This window comes from Eulemur rufifrons, chromosome 20 (genome assembly GCF_041146395.1).
Source record: "Eulemur rufifrons isolate Redbay chromosome 20, OSU_ERuf_1, whole genome shotgun sequence".
In the NCBI taxonomy this organism is placed as follows: Eukaryota; Metazoa; Chordata; class Mammalia; order Primates; family Lemuridae; genus Eulemur; species Eulemur rufifrons.
The window spans coordinates 14,999,939-15,019,802 of NC_091002.1; the positions used below are offsets into that span (position 1 = coordinate 14,999,939).

General features: G+C 45.8%; 2 protein-coding genes across 2 annotated transcripts; both read left to right on the forward strand.

Moving 5' to 3' along the window:
* The first annotated feature begins 1,495 nt into the window (after positions 1 to 1,495).
* Positions 1,496 to 2,222, forward strand: WFDC12 (WAP four-disulfide core domain 12). Its single transcript, XM_069495744.1, has 3 exons — positions 1,496 to 1,574; positions 1,690 to 1,848; positions 2,014 to 2,222. Exons 1-3 carry the CDS (start codon positions 1,496 to 1,498, stop codon positions 2,220 to 2,222), a joined length of 447 nt encoding a protein of 148 aa, XP_069351845.1.
* A 7,034-nt stretch (positions 2,223 to 9,256) lies between these two features.
* WFDC5 (WAP four-disulfide core domain 5) lies at positions 9,257 to 14,087 on the forward strand. Its single transcript, XM_069495746.1, is given in 5 exon segments — positions 9,257 to 9,341; positions 13,177 to 13,317; positions 13,409 to 13,575; positions 13,930 to 13,969; positions 13,972 to 14,087. Coding segments are annotated over 5 exon segments (549 nt in total).
* The last annotated feature ends 5,777 nt before the right edge of the window (positions 14,088 to 19,864 follow it).

The following is a 19,864-nucleotide window of genomic DNA, read 5'->3' on the forward strand; positions in this document are numbered from 1 at the left end:
GAGAATTACTGCAAAACAGGAGCATTGTCCCCCTGCTATTCTACCCTCTTATGATATGAACATGGGAAGCTCCTTGTGGGGCTTGCCTTCCAGACAGTCTGGATTCAAGGTGCCAGTTGTTCACAGGAGAGGCAATTCTTCAACACCTACAGACTTTGGGCCCATGGGAATTATCAGCTCCTCCTAGCCAGGGGAGGAAACTACTAATAACGTGTCCGATGGAAATGTTAGTTCAGGTCCTTGGATTCTCAATAGGAAAAGCATAGGAACTAGGTCCCAGGCAGTTTTTGCCCAGGCAACCAGGGGAGCTCCTAGAATTTCTTTTGAGTAACTCTGATTGTCACACTATACTAATGAGGACATCTACCAGAAACTTTCAGAAAACATCATACTTAATAGTGAAAAAATGAAGGTGTTCTCTGAAAGATCAGGAACACTAACTACCACCACGTTTATTCGCAATGGACTGGAGGTCCTATCCAATGCAGTAAGACAAGAGAAAGAAATATTAATAAAAGAAATACGCATTAAAAGGGAAGAAGAGAAAGGCCAATTTTTGCAAATGATACAATGGTCTAATAGGAACACAAAAGAATCTACAGATATAGTTTGACAATTTTTCAAGATTAGGTGACACAAAAAATCAATATATGAAAGTCAACTGCGTTGCTATACACTAAAAATATTAGCTACAAAAAATATCATAGAAGCAATAAAATATAAAATATCTAGTAATAAAGGCAACTTATGGAATGGGAAAAATATTTGCAAGCTATATATCAGACAAGAGGTTAATTTCCAAAATATATAAAGAACTACAATTTAATAGCAAAAATATATGCATGATAACCCAATTAAAAATGGACAAAAGGACTTGAATAGACATTTCTTCAGCGAAAACATACAAATGGCCAATAGGTATATGAAAAGATGCTCCATGTCCCTAATCATCAGGGAAATGCAAATCAAAACCCCAATGAGATATCACTTCATACCTGTTAAGATGGCTATCATTTAAAACAAAACAAAACAAAACAAAAAAACACTGCCAGGCTGTGTGAACTTAAGTGATTTATTTTCCCTCCTGTGCCTCTTTTTCTTCTTCTGTAAGACAGTTTGGTCCTGACAGCGCCTGATGGTCAATCAGATCTTCTCCTCACGTGAAGAAAGAGGGTCAGTTTTCAGATGTCTGTACTGCAGCCAGGAGACCTTGAGGAGAGCCCCAAGCCCCTCCCTGGAAAAGTGGACATTTCCTGATACAGCTCCGGGATTGCAGCCCTCCCTCGTCACTGGTCAGCCTCCAGCCCCGCCCACTGGCGTGAGGAGTGCAGCCCTCCCTTGCCATTGGTCAACCTCCAGCCCCACCCACTGGCGTGGGGAGTGCAGCCCTCCCTTGCCATTGGTCAACCTCCAGCCCCGCCCACTGGCACACCCAGTCTGGACCATACAAAGGTAGGCTCAGCCTCAGCTCCCAGCCAAGCACCTTCCCGGCAACATGAGGTCCAGCAGCTTCTGGTTCCTTACAGCGTTCCTGGTTTTTGCGACCCTGGCGCTCGGGGAAGCAGTCAAAGGAGGTGAATGGATATGATGGACCTGGGTGGGGCTGGGCTAGGGAGAGGCCCTGAGGGGCCGTCTGGGGCTGTAGGCAGTGCTGGATCCCTCATCTCAACCTGTGGCTTCCTCCACCAGGAAAAGAGAAGTGGGGAAATTGCCCAGCCGAGAAAGGAAGCTGCGTCAAGTCCGGTCCGTCCCAGTGTCATGCCGATAATGACTGTCCTGGGGACAAGAAGTGCTGCTTCCTGCATTGTAGCTTCAAATGTGTGAGTCCTGACAGGATCAGAAAGGAAGGTAAGGAGCCCCTGCATACCAGGCCTGGTACTCTCACTTTTCCTGCCTCTATCTGGCCCGTGAAAGCACGGAGGAATTAGTGCTTCTAGCTGGTGTGGGGAGGGGTGGTTAGCGTTGGCAGGGCCCTAAGAGATCGACAAGTCTGAACATCTCCATTGCACAAAGGGGGAAATGAGGATGAAGATGTGTCAAGATCATCCCCAGAGCCAGGAGGGGAGCTCAGGCCTCCAGGTTCGTCCCCTTCCACAAGTATCCTCAGTTATTATGCTGTGTCCTTTCCACCTCCAGGTATCGGTCAGATGGCACCTGTTCCTCAGGGTGCTGAATCTTGGAATGTGGGACAAGAAGCGAGCCCCCAGAAGGAATGGTCCTGAAATCCTTTTCCCCAAAGAGAAGAAAGAGTCTCAAAGAATCCAGACCCCAGTGGCTAGCTTTTCCTTCTCTGCCCAATGCTCATTCCCCACCTGCATGAATGGACCCCGCCCCCTGCCATGAATGAGATCAGCGCCCTTATAAAAGACACCCCAGAGAGTTGTCTCGCTCTTCTGCCATGTGCAGACACAGCTAGTCGACTCTGTCGGAGACCAGAAATGAGCCCTCACTAGATGCCAAATTTGCTGGCACCTTGATCTTGTCCTTCCCAGCCTCTGGAACTGTGAGAAATAAATGTCTGTTGTGTATAAGCCAGCCAGTCTGTTGTAATTTGTTATAGCAGCCCAAATTGACTAAGACAACCTAATAGTTAAAAAAGAAATTCTGCAACATTATCAAAATAAATGAAATATAAAATGCCTACAAATAAACACACCTAGAAATGTACGAAAATTATCTGAAAAAAATCTATAAAACTACTAAATGACATTTTAAAAGCTATGGATAAACAGGCTAAAATTTTCCACAATAAAAAAGAATTTTAAAAGATATGCTCTTCCCCAGACAGGAAGTCTCCACAAGATGTCCATCTTGGCTAGCATAATTTAAACCCGAAATATAATTAAACCAAAACCCATTGGGTTTTGCAACCTGGAATGAAATAATCGATTCAGACAATGATCATTCATTTATGGGATGCCGTATCATCACCCATATGTGGAAAAACACAAGTTTACAGTGTGATGAGTAGGGCACATCACATAAAATACATTAATCTGTCTTCGCAACATGAAAAATGGGTAGGCCAGACCTCCATTTCTCCTGCTGTGATGCAGTGTGAGGCACACAGCATCACTTATGAAGGGTTCTTGCCAAGACAGTTGAGCATGAACCTCATCAAGGCTCTACAGCTAATCTGCAACTATGGGAAATATGAAAGACAAAGAAGATGAAAGAGATCACAGGGAAGCAACATGGGACATTCTAAAGAACAATTCATCTGTTTTGTTCAACAAGTAAGTAGCATGAAGGAGGAGGAGGGAGAAAAGGAGGACAAAAAGGACTTGGAGGGATTGATCTAGATTAAAATAGACACGTCAGAGACACTACAACAAATGCAATGTGTGCACATTGTTTGGATTCTGATTCAAACAACTGTACAGTCATTTTTGAGACAATAAGAAAAACAATGCAAATAGAATAGTGCCCATGAACTGATGAGTGGTGAGTACTACTCAGCCATAAAAAGGAATGAAATAAGGTTTTTTGCAGCAACTTGGATGGAACTGGAGACCATTATCCTAAGTGAAGTATCTCAGGAATAGAAAAACAAACACCGCATGTTCTCACTTATAAGTGGGAGCTAAAGAAGGGATATATATGGTCATAAAGAGCTGCAATAGAAATTGAAAACTAAGGAGGGGTAGGGTGGGAGGGGTTGAGGGATAAAAATCTACCTGTTGAGTACAATGTACACTATTCTGGTGACAGGTACACTGAAAGAATCCACAATCCATCCATGTAACAATAAACACTTGTACCCCCTAAATGTTTTGAAATAATAAGAAGAAAGAAATTACTGTTAATTTTGTTAGGTGTGACAATGGTTTTGTGATTGTGTGAGAAAATGTTTTAATTTTTAGAGATGCATAGTGAAGTATTTGAGGGTAAAATATAAGATGTGTTGGATTTGCTTTAAAATACTTTATCCAAATAAGGGGTAGGGTTATACATGAAGGAAATGTAAAACGTTCATTGTTAAATCTGGATGATAGGTATAGAGGGCTTCATAAACACATTTACTGTTCTCTTGTGTATTTTTTTTAATTTTATGATAAAAACAATGGATTTATTTTTGGAACTTAACAAATTATCATTAAGTTCATATGAAAGAATGAAATACTTGTAACATGGAAAATTGAAAATGTAAACTGATGAAGCGCAATGGATACCACCAGTCACTAAAACACATCATAAAGCTACAACAATGACGTCATTGGGAGCGTACCCCATTTCACTGTGCTTCGCTTTATTGTGCTTCACAGTTACTATGTTTTTTACAAATTGAAGGTTTGTGACAACGCTGCATCAACCAAATCTGTTGGCACCATTTTTCCAACAGCATGTGCTCAGTTCATGCCTCTGTGTCACACTTTGGTAATTCTCACAATATTTCAAACTTTTTCATTATTATTATACCTGTGCTCAGATCTTTGATGTTACCATTGTAATTGTTTTTGGAACTGACCAACCATTCCCCCATCTCTGTCCCTCTCCTCTGGCCTCCTTATATCCCAAAAGACAACAACATTGAAGTTCAGTCAATTAATAACCCCACAGCGGCTTCTAGATGTTCAAGTTAAGAGTTTTCTCACTTTAAATCGAAAAAGCTAGAAATGATTAAGCTTAGTAAGGAAAGCTGAGATAGGCTGAAAGTTAAGCCTCCTGTGCCAAACAGTTAGCCAAAGTTGCAAATGCAAAGGAACAGTTCTTGAAGGAAATTAAAAGTGCTACTCCAGTGAGCACACCAATGATAAGAGATCAAAACGGCCTTCCTGCTGATACAGAGAAAGTTTGAGTGATCTGGATGGAAGATCAAACCAGCCACAACATTCCACTAAGTCAAAGCCCAATCCAGAGCAAGGCCCTAACTCTCTTCAATTCTATGAAGGCTGAGAGAGGTGAAGCTTCAGAAGAAAAGTTTGAAGTTAGAAGAGGTTGGCTTATGAAGTTTAAGGAAAGAAGCCATCTCCATAACGCAAAAGTGCAAGGTGAAGCTGCAAGAGCTGATGTAGAAGCTACAGTAAGTTATCCAGGAGATCTAGCTAAGATAATTGATGAAAGTGGCTACACTAACAACAGATTTTCGATGTAGATGAAACGGCCTTATACTGGAAGAAGATGTCATGTAGGGCTTTCATAGCTAGAGAGAAGTCAATGCTTGGCTTCAAGGCTTCAGAGGACAGGCTGACTCTCTTGCTAGGGGCTAATGCAGCTAGTGACTTTAGGTTGAAACCAGTGTTCATTTACCATTCCAAAAATCCTGGGGCCCTTAGGAATTATGCTAAATCTACTCTGCCTGTGCTTTATAAATGGAACAACAAAGCCTGGATGATAACATATCTGTTTACAGCATAATTTGCTGAATATTCTAAGCCCATTGTTGAGACTGACTTCTCAGAAAAAAAAGATTCCTTTCAAAATATTACTGCTTATTGACAACGCACCTGGTCACCCAAGAGGTCTTATGGAGAGGTACAAGTAGATTAACGTTGTTTTCATGCTTGCTGACACAATATCTATTCTGCAGCCCATGAATCAAAGAGTAGCTTCAACTTGCAAGACTTATTATCTAAAAAGTACATTTTTAAAGGTTATAGCTGCCATAGATAGTGATTCCTCTGATAGATCTGGGCAATGTAAGTTAAAAACATTCTGGAAAGAATTCACTGTTCTAACTGCCATTAAGAATGTTTACGATTCATGGGAGGAAATCAAAATATCAACACGAACAGGAGTTTAGAAGAAATTGACTCCAACCCTCATGGATGACTTTGAGGGGTTCAAAACTTCAGTGGAGGAAGTCACTGCAGATGTTGCGGAAATAGCAAGAGAACTAGAATTAGAAGTGGAGCCTGAACTTGTGACTTAATTCCTGCAATCTCATGATAAAACTTGAAGGGATGAGGCGTTGCTTTTTATGGATGAGCAATGAAAATCAGATGGAATCTACTCCTAGTGAAAATGTTATGAACATAGTTGAAATGAGAACAAAGGATTTCGAATATCACATAAACTTAGTTGATAAAGCAGCAGCAGGATTTGAGAGATGGACTCCAATTTTGAAAGAAGTTCTACTGTGGGTAAAATGTCAACAAACCACATTGCATGTGACAGAGAAGTCTTTCATGAAAGGAGAGCGTATGGATGTGCCAAACTTCATTGTTATCTTATTTTAATGAATTACCACAGTCACTCCAACTTTTAGCAACCACCAACCACCCTGAGGAGCCACTAACATTGAAGCAAGACCCTCCCCCAGCAAAAGGATTATGACCTGCTGGAGGCCTAGATGATCATTAGCATTTTTAAGCAATAAATTATTTTTAATTATGATATAGACATTGTTTTCCTAGATATAATGCTATTGCACATGGTGAAAAGGGATTTGAGGATGAAAAATGCTATTATTGCACACTTAATAGACTACAGTATATTGTAAACATAGTTTTTATATGCACTGAGAAACCCCAAAATTTGTATGACTCACTTTATTGTGATACTCTGTTTACAGCAAGAACCAAGCCTGCAACATCTCCGAGGCATGCCTGTGCCGGCACAAGAAGAAACAAACAATCAAAGGAAAAGAACAGAAAACCCAGAAACAGCTCCTGTTACATACAGGACTAGAGCTTTTTTTTATCAAGTTCAATTTGTAATCAATGGCAAAAGTTTGAATTATTCACTAAATGGTAATGGAATAACTGCTTAATAACTTAGAAACAAAGTATTTCCTGTCTCACACCCTATGCCGAGATAAATTTCAGATAGATGAAAGAATTAACATGTCTTTCAAAAATCACAAAGTAACCACAAGCAAATATAGTGAATATTTATCTAACATCAGAGTCAAAAGCCTTTGTTTCAGCATAAAAATAAAGGAAGAAAATATAAATGCAAAGAGTGAATTGACTACCCCAAAATTTAAAACTTTGGCTCAAAGAAAAAACAAGGAAACAAATATTTGCAATACCGGACTCAAGTATTTATCATGCTTGTCTCATTTAGTTTCAGAAGTATGTTATAAAATAAATATTATCTCTATCTCCATTGTATAGAAGAATAAACTGAGGTTTAGAAAAATTAAAGTCACACAGCTAGAACTTGGTGGCACCAAGATTCAAAACCAGGTCTGCCTGATTCCAGTATACATCCAGTAACCACTTTACCATACTACCTCTTATGTGTGACAAGTTAATAACGATATCCTTAATATGTCAACAGCTCTTAAAACTCAATGATAAAAATGAAAGGACCCTCAATAAAAATGGGCAAAATACAAAAACAGGCAATTCACAAAAGAAGAAATACAGTCAGTATAAACATATGGAGAAATATTCACCATCATCAGCATTCAGAGGAAGGCAAATTAAAATGAGATGCTGCTTTCCATTAGCAAAGATTTTATCTACCAATTTTTTTAATATCCTGTATTTGGTGAGTGTATCCATTAAGGATCTTTGGTTGCAAGCAATACCCCCTGAGCCTTAGACTGTTCTCTTCAGAGTACTGCCTCCTCTGTTCAGGACTCTCTCTAATGGACAGGTGGGCAGGTTAGGGGTAGGGAAGAGTCCAGTGGGTCTAACCTGGATCAAGTGTGCTCACTTGTGATAGGAGAAGTACCTGACGATTGGCAGCCAACCAGAATTACAGGAGTTGAGGAGCAATGGCTCTACCAAAGGCAGAGATGCTAGACGGACAAAAACAACAGACATCTACTGCAGGGCAGGCAGAAACTATTTCACACTCATTTACTTCCTTTCTGAAATCTAATTTGACCAGATATAGCCAAAGCCTGGAAAAATGATCACACTCTTTTACCTAGCATTTCTACATTGACAAATTTACTCTAAGAAAACAGTCAGAGAGGTGACCCAAAAATGTGCATACAAACATTATCACAGCTTTATTCATGACAGTGAAATACAGGAAACCATTTCTTAATAGGGGACTGACCATTTGTGTTTTAGCATATCGATCTTACAAAACATCATGTAGTCATCAGAAAACATGATGTTTAGAGATGTTTAGAGAACATTTCACAGCACAGGAAAATGTCTACAAAATAATCTTAACTGGAAAAGCATTTTGTCCATGAACGTGTGTAATTTGTAATAAGGGGCAAAATAGCTCATACATTTTTTTCCTCCAAAATAAAGCTGCCAAGGAGGTGCCAGAATTCCAAAAGTAGCATCAGATCATAGAAGACAGAGCCCCTCCTATCCTGAGAGCTTAGAAGACAGCATGAGAGATTCAAGTTAAACCCAAGGAAGAACTTCCTGACTGTGAAGGCTGCCCTGGACTGGAATAAGTAAGACAAGCCCTGGAATGCGACCTTTCTTTCTCAGGCTCTATTGCCCTGCTTTCAAGGTCCAGGAACTGAATGGGGGTGGGGGAGGCAACCCAGCTCAGTCAGGAATTAGTTATGTGTTCCTGGGCCAGTGCCCTCTGATCTCAGGCTCATAGTTTCCTCATCTTTCAAATGGGAGGCTGGGTGTGGTGGTTCATGCCTCTAATCCTAGCACTGTGGGAGGCCGAGGCAGGAGGCATGCTCGAGCCCAGGAGTTTGAGATCAGCAACAGTGAGACCTCGTCTCTATTAAAAATAGAAAAATCAGCCAGATGTTGTGGCGTGCATCTGTAGTCCCAGCTACCCAAGAGGCTGACGCAGGAGGATCGCTTGAGCCCAGGAGTTTGAGGTTGCAGTGAGCTATGATGACACCAGTGCACTCTACCTGGAGCAACAGAGTGAGATTCTGTCTCAAACAAACAAACAAACAAAATATGGAAGGGCTGAGAGGATGGACTTGATCTCCTCCAGTGCTGACAGGGTACTAGGATTTGATGGAGTTTCTGTCTGGGACCTTAGGATGTCGAGCCATCTCTCTTCCATCAAAAGCAGGAGCCAACATCTCAGATGTGAAATCTAAGGTGGGGGTCCCTGGATGAGATAACAATTTTACTCAAGATCCCTTGGGGCCAGACAAGGCGTCCCAGTGGCCACCTACACCTGCCGTGACCAGCAAACTTAGCCAAACCAAAAACCACACTCCACCCACCCCCAGTAGCCAGGCCAGCCCCAGGAAGAGAGCAGTTCTGCCAGATGCCACTGCAGGTGACCTCAGCAAAGGCGGAGTGAGAAAGAAGAAGTGGGGAGAACTCCTTCCTCCCCTAAGTTGCTCTGGCCTCCCTGGGGCTGCAGGTGTTACTCTGGGGGTCCCTGGGCCTTGATCTTCTTAGGTTCCAGCAGCAGAAACATGAGGTTTTGGAGTCTCTTCCTCCTGGTGGTGCTCCTGGCTGTGGGGGGCCAGCTGCCTGCTGCCTCTGGCCGGAAGAAGGGAGGTGAGTGCGGGTACATCCCCTGATCCAGGGACCAGGTGGTTTCTACCTCCCTGGGGAGAGCAGGTGTTTGGGGTAAGGCAGATAACTCACTGTGTGTGTGTCCGTGTGTGTGTGTGTGTGTGTGTGTGTGTGTGTCTGCTTCTTAGTGCTTCCAGGAACCTGTGTTTTCATTTGTGCATCTTTGTGCCTGTCCACCTGTCTGTGTCTGTGAGGATCTGTAAAGGCCCTTCTGACTCTTTCTCAGTGCTTGTCTGTGCGTCTGTGTGTGGAGACACACGTGTACCCATCTCTGTGTAGATGTGTGTCTTTGTGCCTGTGTAGATGTGTGTCTTTGTGCCTGCTAGTCTGTGCCAGGCTGTCTGCACATGTACACTTAGGAATGGCTGCATCCGTGTGTGTCTGAGCTTGTGTGCCTGTACGAGTGTGTACATGGGGGGGGGGGGTGTGCTGTCCGTGCCTGCTTTTCCGTGGTGTGACCAGGTCAGTGGGTCCATGGCCCAATCTGGGGAAAGGGCTTGGGAGTTGAGCAGGGGGTGGAGCTTCTGAGATCTGTTGGGAGAAATCTCTGTCCCTACCACTCTTATCCCCCGACCTTCCGTCCCGATTCCTACCCGGACAGGGCCCTGACGCCTGGCCTCTGACAGGTGAGGGAGGGCTGCCGAGTGGTTAGACAGGTGCCTCCTGATCTGGGTGAGGCCTCCACCTCCCTCCCCGTCTGAGGCTGGAACACTCTGACCTACATTCACCCACACAGCCCTGGCCCTGCGTTGGAGGAAGGGGACAGTGATGGGAACAGGCTGAGAAAGGAAGGATATTGGTGGGGTCCAAGGCCAGATCCTTTGTTGGCTGTGATTCACGCACCATCACCCCGTAACCCCTCAGTGATGCTGTGAGGTTGGTACTGTTTTATCACCATTTTGCAGATGAGGAAAACTGAGGCACAGCGGGAAACCACTTGCCTAGGGCCAAAGACTGACTCTGAGTTAGTGTAAAGACAGCCTGCAAATGCAGATCTTGGAATCACAAAGGCTCACCTGCCAACTTACCTCTTGTAGAAAGGGGCCCCTTGCCTCCCTCTGAGCAGCGAATGGTGTCTCGAGGAATAAGGGTCTGCACTTACTGTGTGCCGGGCCCTTTGGGGAGCCACTGGGGGACCCTGATACTCAGCCTGGCTGCTCAGAGGTGACAGCTGGTGCAGCAAAACCTGAGCCTGCTCAGGGCCTCTCTGTGTGGCCAGGTGTGACACACCTGTCTCTCCCCTAGTTCACTGCATCCCGTCCTTCCCCAATTTCTCCCCCATGAGCCTGGCTCTCAGTACAATTCCAGACAATGGAAGAAGGTGACAGGGCTGAGGGAAAGAAGTCCCAGTCTGTGGTCTGTGGAAGCCCAAACACCTCTGTTTACAAGACACACCCCCTGCCCCTCACTCTGGTGTCTGGGTGTCTCTCATACAAAGAGCCTGGCACAGGCCCTGATGAACAACAAGTGCCTGATTGAATGTTTGGCAGTTATGTAGACTGGGGGCATGTCTGTGTGTAGCTCTGTGCATATGACTCTGTATGTCTACCTGTGTGTATGTGTGTACATGTCTCTCTGCTCATACACAGGCCATATATACTTATATACATGACTGTGTGTCTGAGGGTATCCGTGTGTATGTATCTCTGTGTGTAGACATGTATATATGACAGTATGCTTGTATATTTGATGAAGAGTTTATGTCCCAGTTCATATGTACATATATGACTGCCTGTCTTTATATATGTGTGTGTTTATAAATATACTGCATAGATCTATAAAACTATCTGATGTGTGCCTGATGTGTGTGTCTTAGGTTGAACTATGTAAAATTGCTATTTTTGGAGATCAAAAACGTTGACTACCTGCAATTTCCTGTCGTTAAGCCTGTAGCTAATTGTGTGTATGGATCTAAGTGTGCCTGCATATTTGACTGTGTATGTGTGCCTATGTGTGTGAGTATAGATACCTACATAACTGTGTCTAGGTCTGGTTCTCTTCCTCTCTGAGTGTACACATCCATGGCGCCTGCATCTGTGTGTGTGACTGTGTCTCTGCACACGGCTGCGAGCAGGAAACGGGATTTGAAGGGATGGCTAGGAAAGGCAGATGAACAGAGTGAGTGTGACTGCCCGATCCTCTCACGCCGTCTCTACACACTCCAGGCTTTTATTCCCACCGCCACACTGCAGCCGTCCCAGTCCTCCTCGCCTGAAATGCCAACTCTCAGCCCCTGTCCCAACTGTTTGTTCCCCAAGGCTCAGCTCTGGGCCCTGCCCTCGATGCAACTTTGAGGGCAGGAGGCTCCCCTGGGCGCACTCTTTGAGGCCAGAGCACCTCTGGCTTGTGCGTCCAGGGCTAAGCCCCGATCCTCAGGCAGTTTCCCAGGGCCCCTCGCCTCACCGCTTCCACCCAAACCCCGGTTCTGCCCCTCCTTCCCTCGGGAGATGCTCCTCAGAGGGGGCGCTCTCACAGGCGATGCCGCCCTTTCTCCAGCAGGGGGCAGCAACCCAATTTAAGCCAACCCAACCAAACGACTGATGTTGACTTTGAGCACTTAGGGTGTGAGCAAGGTGGTCCCCAGGCAGGGGGCTGAGGGGCACGGGGTGGACATAGAGCGAAAGTCACAGCACTGGATCCAGCCGCCGGGAGGGTTTTCTGAACCTCTTCTCTGATGCTAGACGGAATTGAAGGCCTGGGACCTGCTCCACCTCTACGGCTCACAGACGGCCAGAGCAGAGGGTCGCAGAGGGTCGCAGAGGGTCGCAGAGGGAGCTCGGCCCGGGTATCCAAGCCCGAGCCCGTGGGGGTCTGGGCAAGTCACAGCCCCTTTCGGGCCTTATCTCTTGCTCTAATGGAAGAAGACACTGGTCTCCAGCCTTCTGTGTGAAATCTGGAAATGGCCCACAATCCCAACAAGAAGAGCAGTTAGGTAAGCTCTGGGACAGAACATTCTATAGCCATTTGACGAACACCTCAGAGATGGAGTTAATCCCTGACCCCTGACACCGTGCCACTCGCAGCAATGATGTGCGCAACAACGCGGATGTGGCCAGACGTGGCCGTGGCCGTGGCCGTGGCGGTGCAGCGGCTGGCAACAGCCGACACACGAACAACGCTGGGTCTCACTTCAAACCGCTTTCTTTCAAACAGTCACCGAGCCCTAGTGCTGTACCCCCAGTGCCGTGACACAGACTAGCAGTGAGCCAAGCGGGCAGGGTGTCTGTCCTCACAGCCTCGGGCGAAGCGACAGACGCAGGCAAACCGAGGCAGAGTCCGAACCCGGAAGGGAAGATACTTGGGGAGTGTGGGGGGTGGGGCGTGACGGGGGCTGACCTAGTTAACTTGGGGCCAGAGAGGTAGGATCTTCTGAGGATGTGATATGTCCGCCGAGACCCGACGAGCTGACCAGGCGGACGGTGTGTGGGACAGCACAAAGCAAGAGCCCTGCGGAGAGAACGGCTCGGAGCGGATCAGGAAGGAGCGGTGGACGGGGAGGCCGGGAGATGGACACGACCAGGCCGAGCACGGCACGGCCTGATTGGCCCCAGTGGAGATTTGAAACTTCACTCTTTCCTATCCTTTGTGCCATCTGAGTCTGAAACTAGCTCTGGGAGAAAGGAGTCTAGCTTCCCGTTATTTTACAGCCAGAACACTGAGGCTTGGAGTAGTTAAGAAAACAAAACAAAACAAAAACTTGCCACAGTACACGCACAAAGTAAGGGATGGAGAATTTAGATATTGTGAGCCCCGGGTCAGTGCTTGTTACGTAACCCTGAGCCGCCTCCAGCTGCAGGATTTGGGGGTTCTCTTCCAGAGAGAGCAGGGGTCTGCCCGCCAGAGGATGGGCCCTGCGTCTTATCGGTGCCTGATCAGTGCCAGGAAGACAACCAGTGTCCCCCAGCCATGAAGTGCTGCTCCCAAGCTTGCTTCCGCCACTGTGTCCCCCGGATCTTGGGTAAGCGCCCGTCCGCCTTGCTGATTGCCCGAGCCCCAGGCCCCAGGGCTGGCCGGCAGGGGCACAGCTCACCCAGGCCCCTGTGTTGCAGTGAAACGGGGCGGCTGCCCTGAGGACCAGCTGCAGTGCCTGAGCCCCACGGAGCACCTGTGTAACAAGGACTCGGACTGCTCAGGCAAGAAGCGGTGTTGCCACACCTCCTGCGGCCGGGAATGCCGGGATCCTGCCAGAGGTACAGCTGCCGGGTGCCTGGAGCAGGTGCCTTCCCTGTTTCCTGAGTACCTGGGGCAGGTGCCTTCCCTCTCTAGGGCCCAGCTCTAAGATTTTCTTCCAGTTCTTCAAGCTTAACCTCCCCAGAAGCCAGGACCTCCCATGGCCAGAATTGGGGAAATGGATAGGTATGGGAGGGGTCTTGTCAGGGAGACGGAGGAACTTGCCGTATCAACGGGACCACATCCCTAAGCTGCTCTGGGTTTCAGTTTGCCTTTTAAGGAGGATAGGGAGTTAGTAGGGACCAGGGCTGGGCTGATGAGGCCTGGATGGGGGAAATCAAGCCCCAAACCCAGAGCCCTATTGTGGGAGGGGGTTAACCCTTTCTTCCTCTCTCCTCAGGCTAATTCTGGTTTAGGATCCATGGCTCTGCACTGCAGGTGGGAGCAGCAGAAAGAGTTGATGATGGAAATCCTGGGGCCTCCCATCCCTGCCAGCAGCAGTTCCAGCCTTCTGACAGACACTGGCCTGCCATCAGTTCCCTGCAACCCAGCCACTGAAGGCATCACTGCCACACTGAGCTGCCCACCCTTCCCAGCACCCACTTTCCCCTCTCTCTGCACATGTTGTTTCCTCCACCTAAAATGCCCAATTCAGGTAGGCCCCTCTTTGTAGAGCCCTAACCCCAGCCCCAGGCAGCCCAACTACCCAGAACGTACGTTCTAGCAGTTTTCCAAACATCAGTCAGTTCACATACACCTCTTTCACACTTTTCACTGTATCTGCAAACCGGTGTTGTGATATGTTGCATGCTGCCTGTACTACTATTTGCTTATGTTTTTCTTTAAATGACTCACTTTTGTATATAAATAAACTTATTTCCAACGAAAACTTGATATCATTACTATAAATGGAATAAATGAGATCACTTGCCATAAACAGAATGTAATTGTGGGAAACAAATGCAATGAAAACAGCTCAGTTCCATTAAAGTAAATCATGTCAGATTAAATGATACTAAATCATGTCATTAAACTCCAGCTAGATACAGCCACCTGCCAAGACTGAGCCTGAAGCCTGCTCTCTGTCTCTGGTTTAATAAATGGAGATTAGCAAGGGTTAAAGAGATGTTAGGGATGCATGTAGGAAAAACTTATCCTTTGGGGTAATCAGAAGAATTGAAAAGAGAAAAACTTTCTCACTCCAAGAGTCAATGTTGTGTGATGTTGCATCCAGGTACACACTGAGACCATTTTGATGTGCCCCAAAGCTGGGAAAATGTTGCTCAAGCAGTTAAGACGTCATTGTTATGGAGGGTCTCCTGCCACCACTGGGCCTCCATCCACCTCGCTTGTCTCAATTTCTGCAGGGCCCCATCTGTAGTCAGGGTCTAATGAGTGTTTCTTGGGAGTCAATAAGGGAAGGACAGCCATCCTAAGGGACATTCTTGGACCTAGACAGCCAGATTCCTGACTCTCCCTCTTACCTAGGATGTGCTTTGAGCAGAGAAAGGAGGCAGGCAAACTCCTCCCTGCTCTATCTGCCAAGCCTCTTGTGTCCTGATGGACTCCGGGGTTGGGAGGTCAACCAGGGAAGTAAACTTGAAAATCCTGAGTCTTCTTTCCCTGTTCTCTGGACCTTGCCGTGTGATCTCAGGTGAGGCCTTCACCACACTGCGTTTGTGCTTCCCCTCTTGGAAGATGGAAAGAATTTTACTTCCTCACCACCGGTCCTTCTGGGATTCAAATGCCTGAACTATTGACTCAGAAGTGGCAAATGCTAACTGCATAGATTCAAGAGGAAGGCTGGGAGAGGAGGAGAACTATCTAGGAGTCACTGACTCCATGTGACCTTGGATATTTCTCTTCCTTGTTCTGGGCCCCGGTTTCCCCATCTATATATAACCTCAGGTAGTTAACACAGATAATACAGTGGACTGGATTATTCACGCACAATTGCCCCTTTCCTTCCCATGCGTACCATGGCTTCCCTGGGGGAGGGTGCACATCCCTGTCCCAGTGACTGGGGCTTGGCTATGAGGCTCGTTTTGCTTAATGGGATGTGGGTGGACGTGATGGGGTGCCAGTTTCAACACAAGGCCCCAGTCTTCTTATGGCTTCCACCCTCTGCCATGGGAAGAGTTTGCAGTCTCAGCATGAGAGACATGCGGCAGGCCTGAGATTTCCCAGCCAATCTCAAGCTTTTGAGAGAGACATAAATGTTTGTGGTAGGAAGCCATGGAGATTTGGGGGGAGATTTATCACAAAGAGTTGACTAATTCAGATACTGATTATTAGTCTGCAGTGAATGCCCATTTTATGTCTCTCCCTTTAAAACATCATCTCATTCATCCATCTATTCATCTATTTCTATTCATCCATAGAAATAGCCAGCGGCTTTGAGATAAGTGACTTGCCCAGGACCCCCAGCTGAGACGTGACAGATCTGGGCTTCAACCATACCATATTCCTCCTTAGATGTTAATAAAAGCAGCAACAGTTAACAGTTACAGGGCTTATCCCAAGCCAGATGTTGTTTTAATTACATATATATATAATTTCATAAAATCCTCACAGCCTTACTAGTAAGCTTCATTAATTTTCTTCATTTTACATATGGGAAAACTGAGGCACAAAGAGGTTAATTTGGCCAAGGTCGTACAGTTTATACACAGTAGAGCTGGGATTCAACCCCACACAGTCTAATCCTAAACTACATCCTTACTATAACTACACTAATCAATTACATTTAGTCTTTGAAGATTCCTTTCAGCTCTAAAGACTCTGTTTCCACATCTGAAAAACAGGCATCACAAAAACCCAAAACGGTTAAGTGACCAGGCTCAATTCTAGACAACTGGAATCCAAGCCTGCTGGTGACAGCTTGTTGCCCTGGGTTTCTTTCCTCCTGCATCAGGAGGAAAATTAAGGGGCCCCAGCAGGAAGCTCCCAGGTAAGCCAGTTATGGCCATATATGGCCATAAAGTGATATAATGGACATTGGAAACTAAGAAAAGAGGAAGGTGGGAGGGGTGAGGGATCAAAAATTATCTATTGGGCACAATGTACACTGTTCTGGTGGCATGTACACTAAAAGCCCTGACTTCACCATTATACAATTTATCCATGTAACAAAAAACACTGTACCCCCTAAATCTATTGAAATAATAATAAAAATAAAAAGACAAGGTCTCTCTCTGTCACCCGCACTGAAGTGCAGTGGTATAATCGTAGCTCAGTGAAGCCTGGGACTCCTGAGCATTGATCCTGCCTCGTCCCCCCAAGTACCTGGGACTACATGTGTACGCCACCACACCAGGCTAATTTTTTTTTTTTTAGATATAGGGTCTCTCTATATTGTCCAGACTGGTCTCAAACTCCTGGCCTCGAGTGATCCTCCTGGAAGATTACTATTTTGAATTCTTTGCCAGGTAACACAAACAACTCTATTTTAAGAGTTGATTTCTGGATATTTATTTCATTCCTTGTAGCAAAAAAAAAAAAGACTTGGCTGCTAAGTGCCCCATGGCTATTTAGGGGCTCTGAGTTCTGATCTAGGTCTCTGAAATGACAGGAGGTGAAAGGTCACAGACTGTGGTTTCTCTGGCTACAGATGGTAACATCTACACAGTCCATTCTAGAGGCTCACTGCCCGTCTGGAAAGTCTCCTGGGAGGGTGGACACCTGGCTCCTTTTGCAGATTCCAACCTTTCCTCCTCACTCATTCAATAAATGTTTGCTAAACACTTAATATAGGCTCTAGGCCATGCCTTCACAGAACTCATGCACTAGTGGATGAGACAAAGCTCTAGTTAGATAGTGGCATGATATATACCAGCTAAAGAAACCTGGGAGGCTATAGGAGTCCAAAAGGGACCTAACTCACTGTGGAAACTAGGTAAGGCTTCCTAAAGGAGGCAATATCCAAGTCAAAACCTTGAGTTTTAGCAGGATTTAGCCAAGTGTGACACTGCTAGGGTTCATTCTCCCCTTCTTCCTTACCAATAGCACTGTCCCCAGCTGGAAATATTTGCCCTACCCAACCTCCAGGCTACTAGAGTGCTGGTGACATTCTATATTTTGACCTGGGTTTCAGTTACATGGATGCACAAATTTGTTTAAAAATAATAATTTAGCTGTAACTTCATATATGTGGACTTTAGTATAAGAACATTATATTTCAACTTTTAAAAGTAAATTAAAATTTAAAAAATTTGTTCCTAGGCTCCCTTGCAGCTAAGGATGGCCATGTGACCCAGGACTGGCCAATCAGAAGTAAAGGAAAGTCTACTGAGAGGGGCTTCCTGGAGAGCTATTGTTTTCCTGACTAATGAGGCAGATTCAGCCTTGTGTCCATCATCCATTTACCCTGTGTCCTTCCTGGAGCATGGCTGATGCAGCCAGAACAGCCATCTGGCATCCTTGAGGACAGTCTTAGTCCCACCCAAGCAAATCTTGAGATGAAGATTCATATCTTTATATGATGACTTGGAAATGTTTCCAGGAAAAATGGGTATAGGAGTAGAGAAGTGCACCAGGAAGAGAAGAGGCCAGCAATGACATCTTGTGAAGTCCCACAGGGCAGTTCTAGAGACAAGTGTACGTGGGACACATAAATTCCCAGGGACTTTAGGCTCTCACTGTGTGTAGCCAAAGCAGACTCTAGCAGCCTTGGGGAAGCCCCAGGTACTAACTGTCAGGAGGAAAAATTCAGGAGCCAGAGTGCACAAAAGGGGTAAAAGATCCCCAAGGGGTTATGGGTAAGGATGAAAGCTACACAAGAACGGTGAAGGAGGAAGTTACAAGGAACCTGCATCTTCAATGCCATTCGTGGCAGCTGCACCTGCTCTGGCCTGCCAAAAAAAGTAAACTCCTCTCTAGTAAAGCCATTGTGTTTCAGTTTCTGGTCCTGCAGCTAAATTAAATCCTAACGGATTCACTGGGTAAACAAAAAAACAGGAAGAGTTGTTCATGGAGAGAGAACAGCATGTGTTGAAAAGTAGACGTTGTCCCCATTTTACAGATGAGGAAAGTAAGGATCCAAGGAGACACTTGGCCCAAGATCACTCCAGAGCAATTTAGTGGCAAAGGCAGGATTCAAACCCAGTGTATTCAGTATATATTGTTGTGTAACAAGTTGCCACAAATGTAGCGGCTTAAAATAACACACAGTTATTATCTCACAGTTTCTGTGGGTCAAGAATCCTGGGTCCTCTGCTTCCGAGTCTCTGCTTCACAAGGCTACAATCAAAGGGCCGGCCAGGGTGGGAGTCTCATCTGAGCCTCAATTGGAGAACGATCCACTTTCAAGTTCACATGGTTGCTGGCAGAATTTCAGTTCCACAAATGCTCATGAAATATCACAGTTCCTAGCTGGCTGTTGGCCGGAAGTCACCCTCATTTCCTTGCCTTTCCAGCATGGCAACTCGCTTCATTGAAGCCAGCTGGAAGTCACAAGCTTAAGTAACCTAATGACAAAAGTGACATTTCATCACGTTTGCTACCATTCTGTTCATTAGAAGCAAATCAGTAAGTCCTGCCCACATGCAAGGGGAGGGGATTATACAAGGGCATGGATGCCACCAGGCAGGCATCACAGGGAGACATTTTAGAAGCTGGCTGCCACACTCATATCAGCTTAATTTCAAATATATCTATTTTCCGCAACATCAAGCTTACTCTTCAGGTAAGACCCCATGGGTTCAAATGACCATTCCTGGCCAGGGACTGAAGGAGAATTTGGGGGACAGCCTATCCAGGTGCATAAAGGACATTGATAGCCCTTTAGCCCCAGACACCCACAATGCCCCTCTTCCCACTTCTATGACTCAAATTCATCCAGAACTTCGTTTACCTCCCACAACCTGATCTGAGGATGAAACCAGATCCCGGTCCTGTTCTCATCTGCCCTTGGGAAACAGGACTGTCTTTTCCCTTTTTGGAAACCACCTCTCCAGCTCCAGGAAGAACGCCTGAGTTTTAGGGGTAGCCAAGGCTGCAGACAAAGTCCTAGGCCAGGCAATGGGAGACCTGCTTCTCTGCAGATCTGCCTCAGTTTCCCTGGTGGTAAAATGAGGAAGTTGGGCAAAACGATCACAAAGCAGCTTCCTGCTCTACCTTCTTACTTCGAAGGGAAAAGCTCTAGGTTGTGCTGATCAGTATGGTAGCCACTAGCCACATGTGGCTAATGAGCATGTGAAATGTGACTAGGCCAAACTGAGATTTGCTCTAGGTGAATGTGGTAGGCAAAATTCTAAGATAATCCCCAATGACCCTCGCCCCTGTATAATCTCTTCCTCTTTGAGTGTAGGTGACAGCTGTGAAAGTGTGTTACACAG

Coding starts and splice junctions, on each gene's coding strand:
- WFDC12 (XM_069495744.1), top strand. CDS start 1,496: ATGAGGTCCAGCAGCTTCTGGTTCCTTACAGCGTTCCTGGTTTTTGCG. Junction 1,575..1,689: donor CGGGGAAGCAGTCAAAGGAG/GTGAATGGATAT, acceptor TTCCTCCACCAG/GAAAAGAGAAGTGGGGAAAT. Junction 1,849..2,013: donor TGACAGGATCAGAAAGGAAG/GTAAGGAGCCCC, acceptor CATTGCACAAAG/GGGGAAATGAGGATGAAGAT.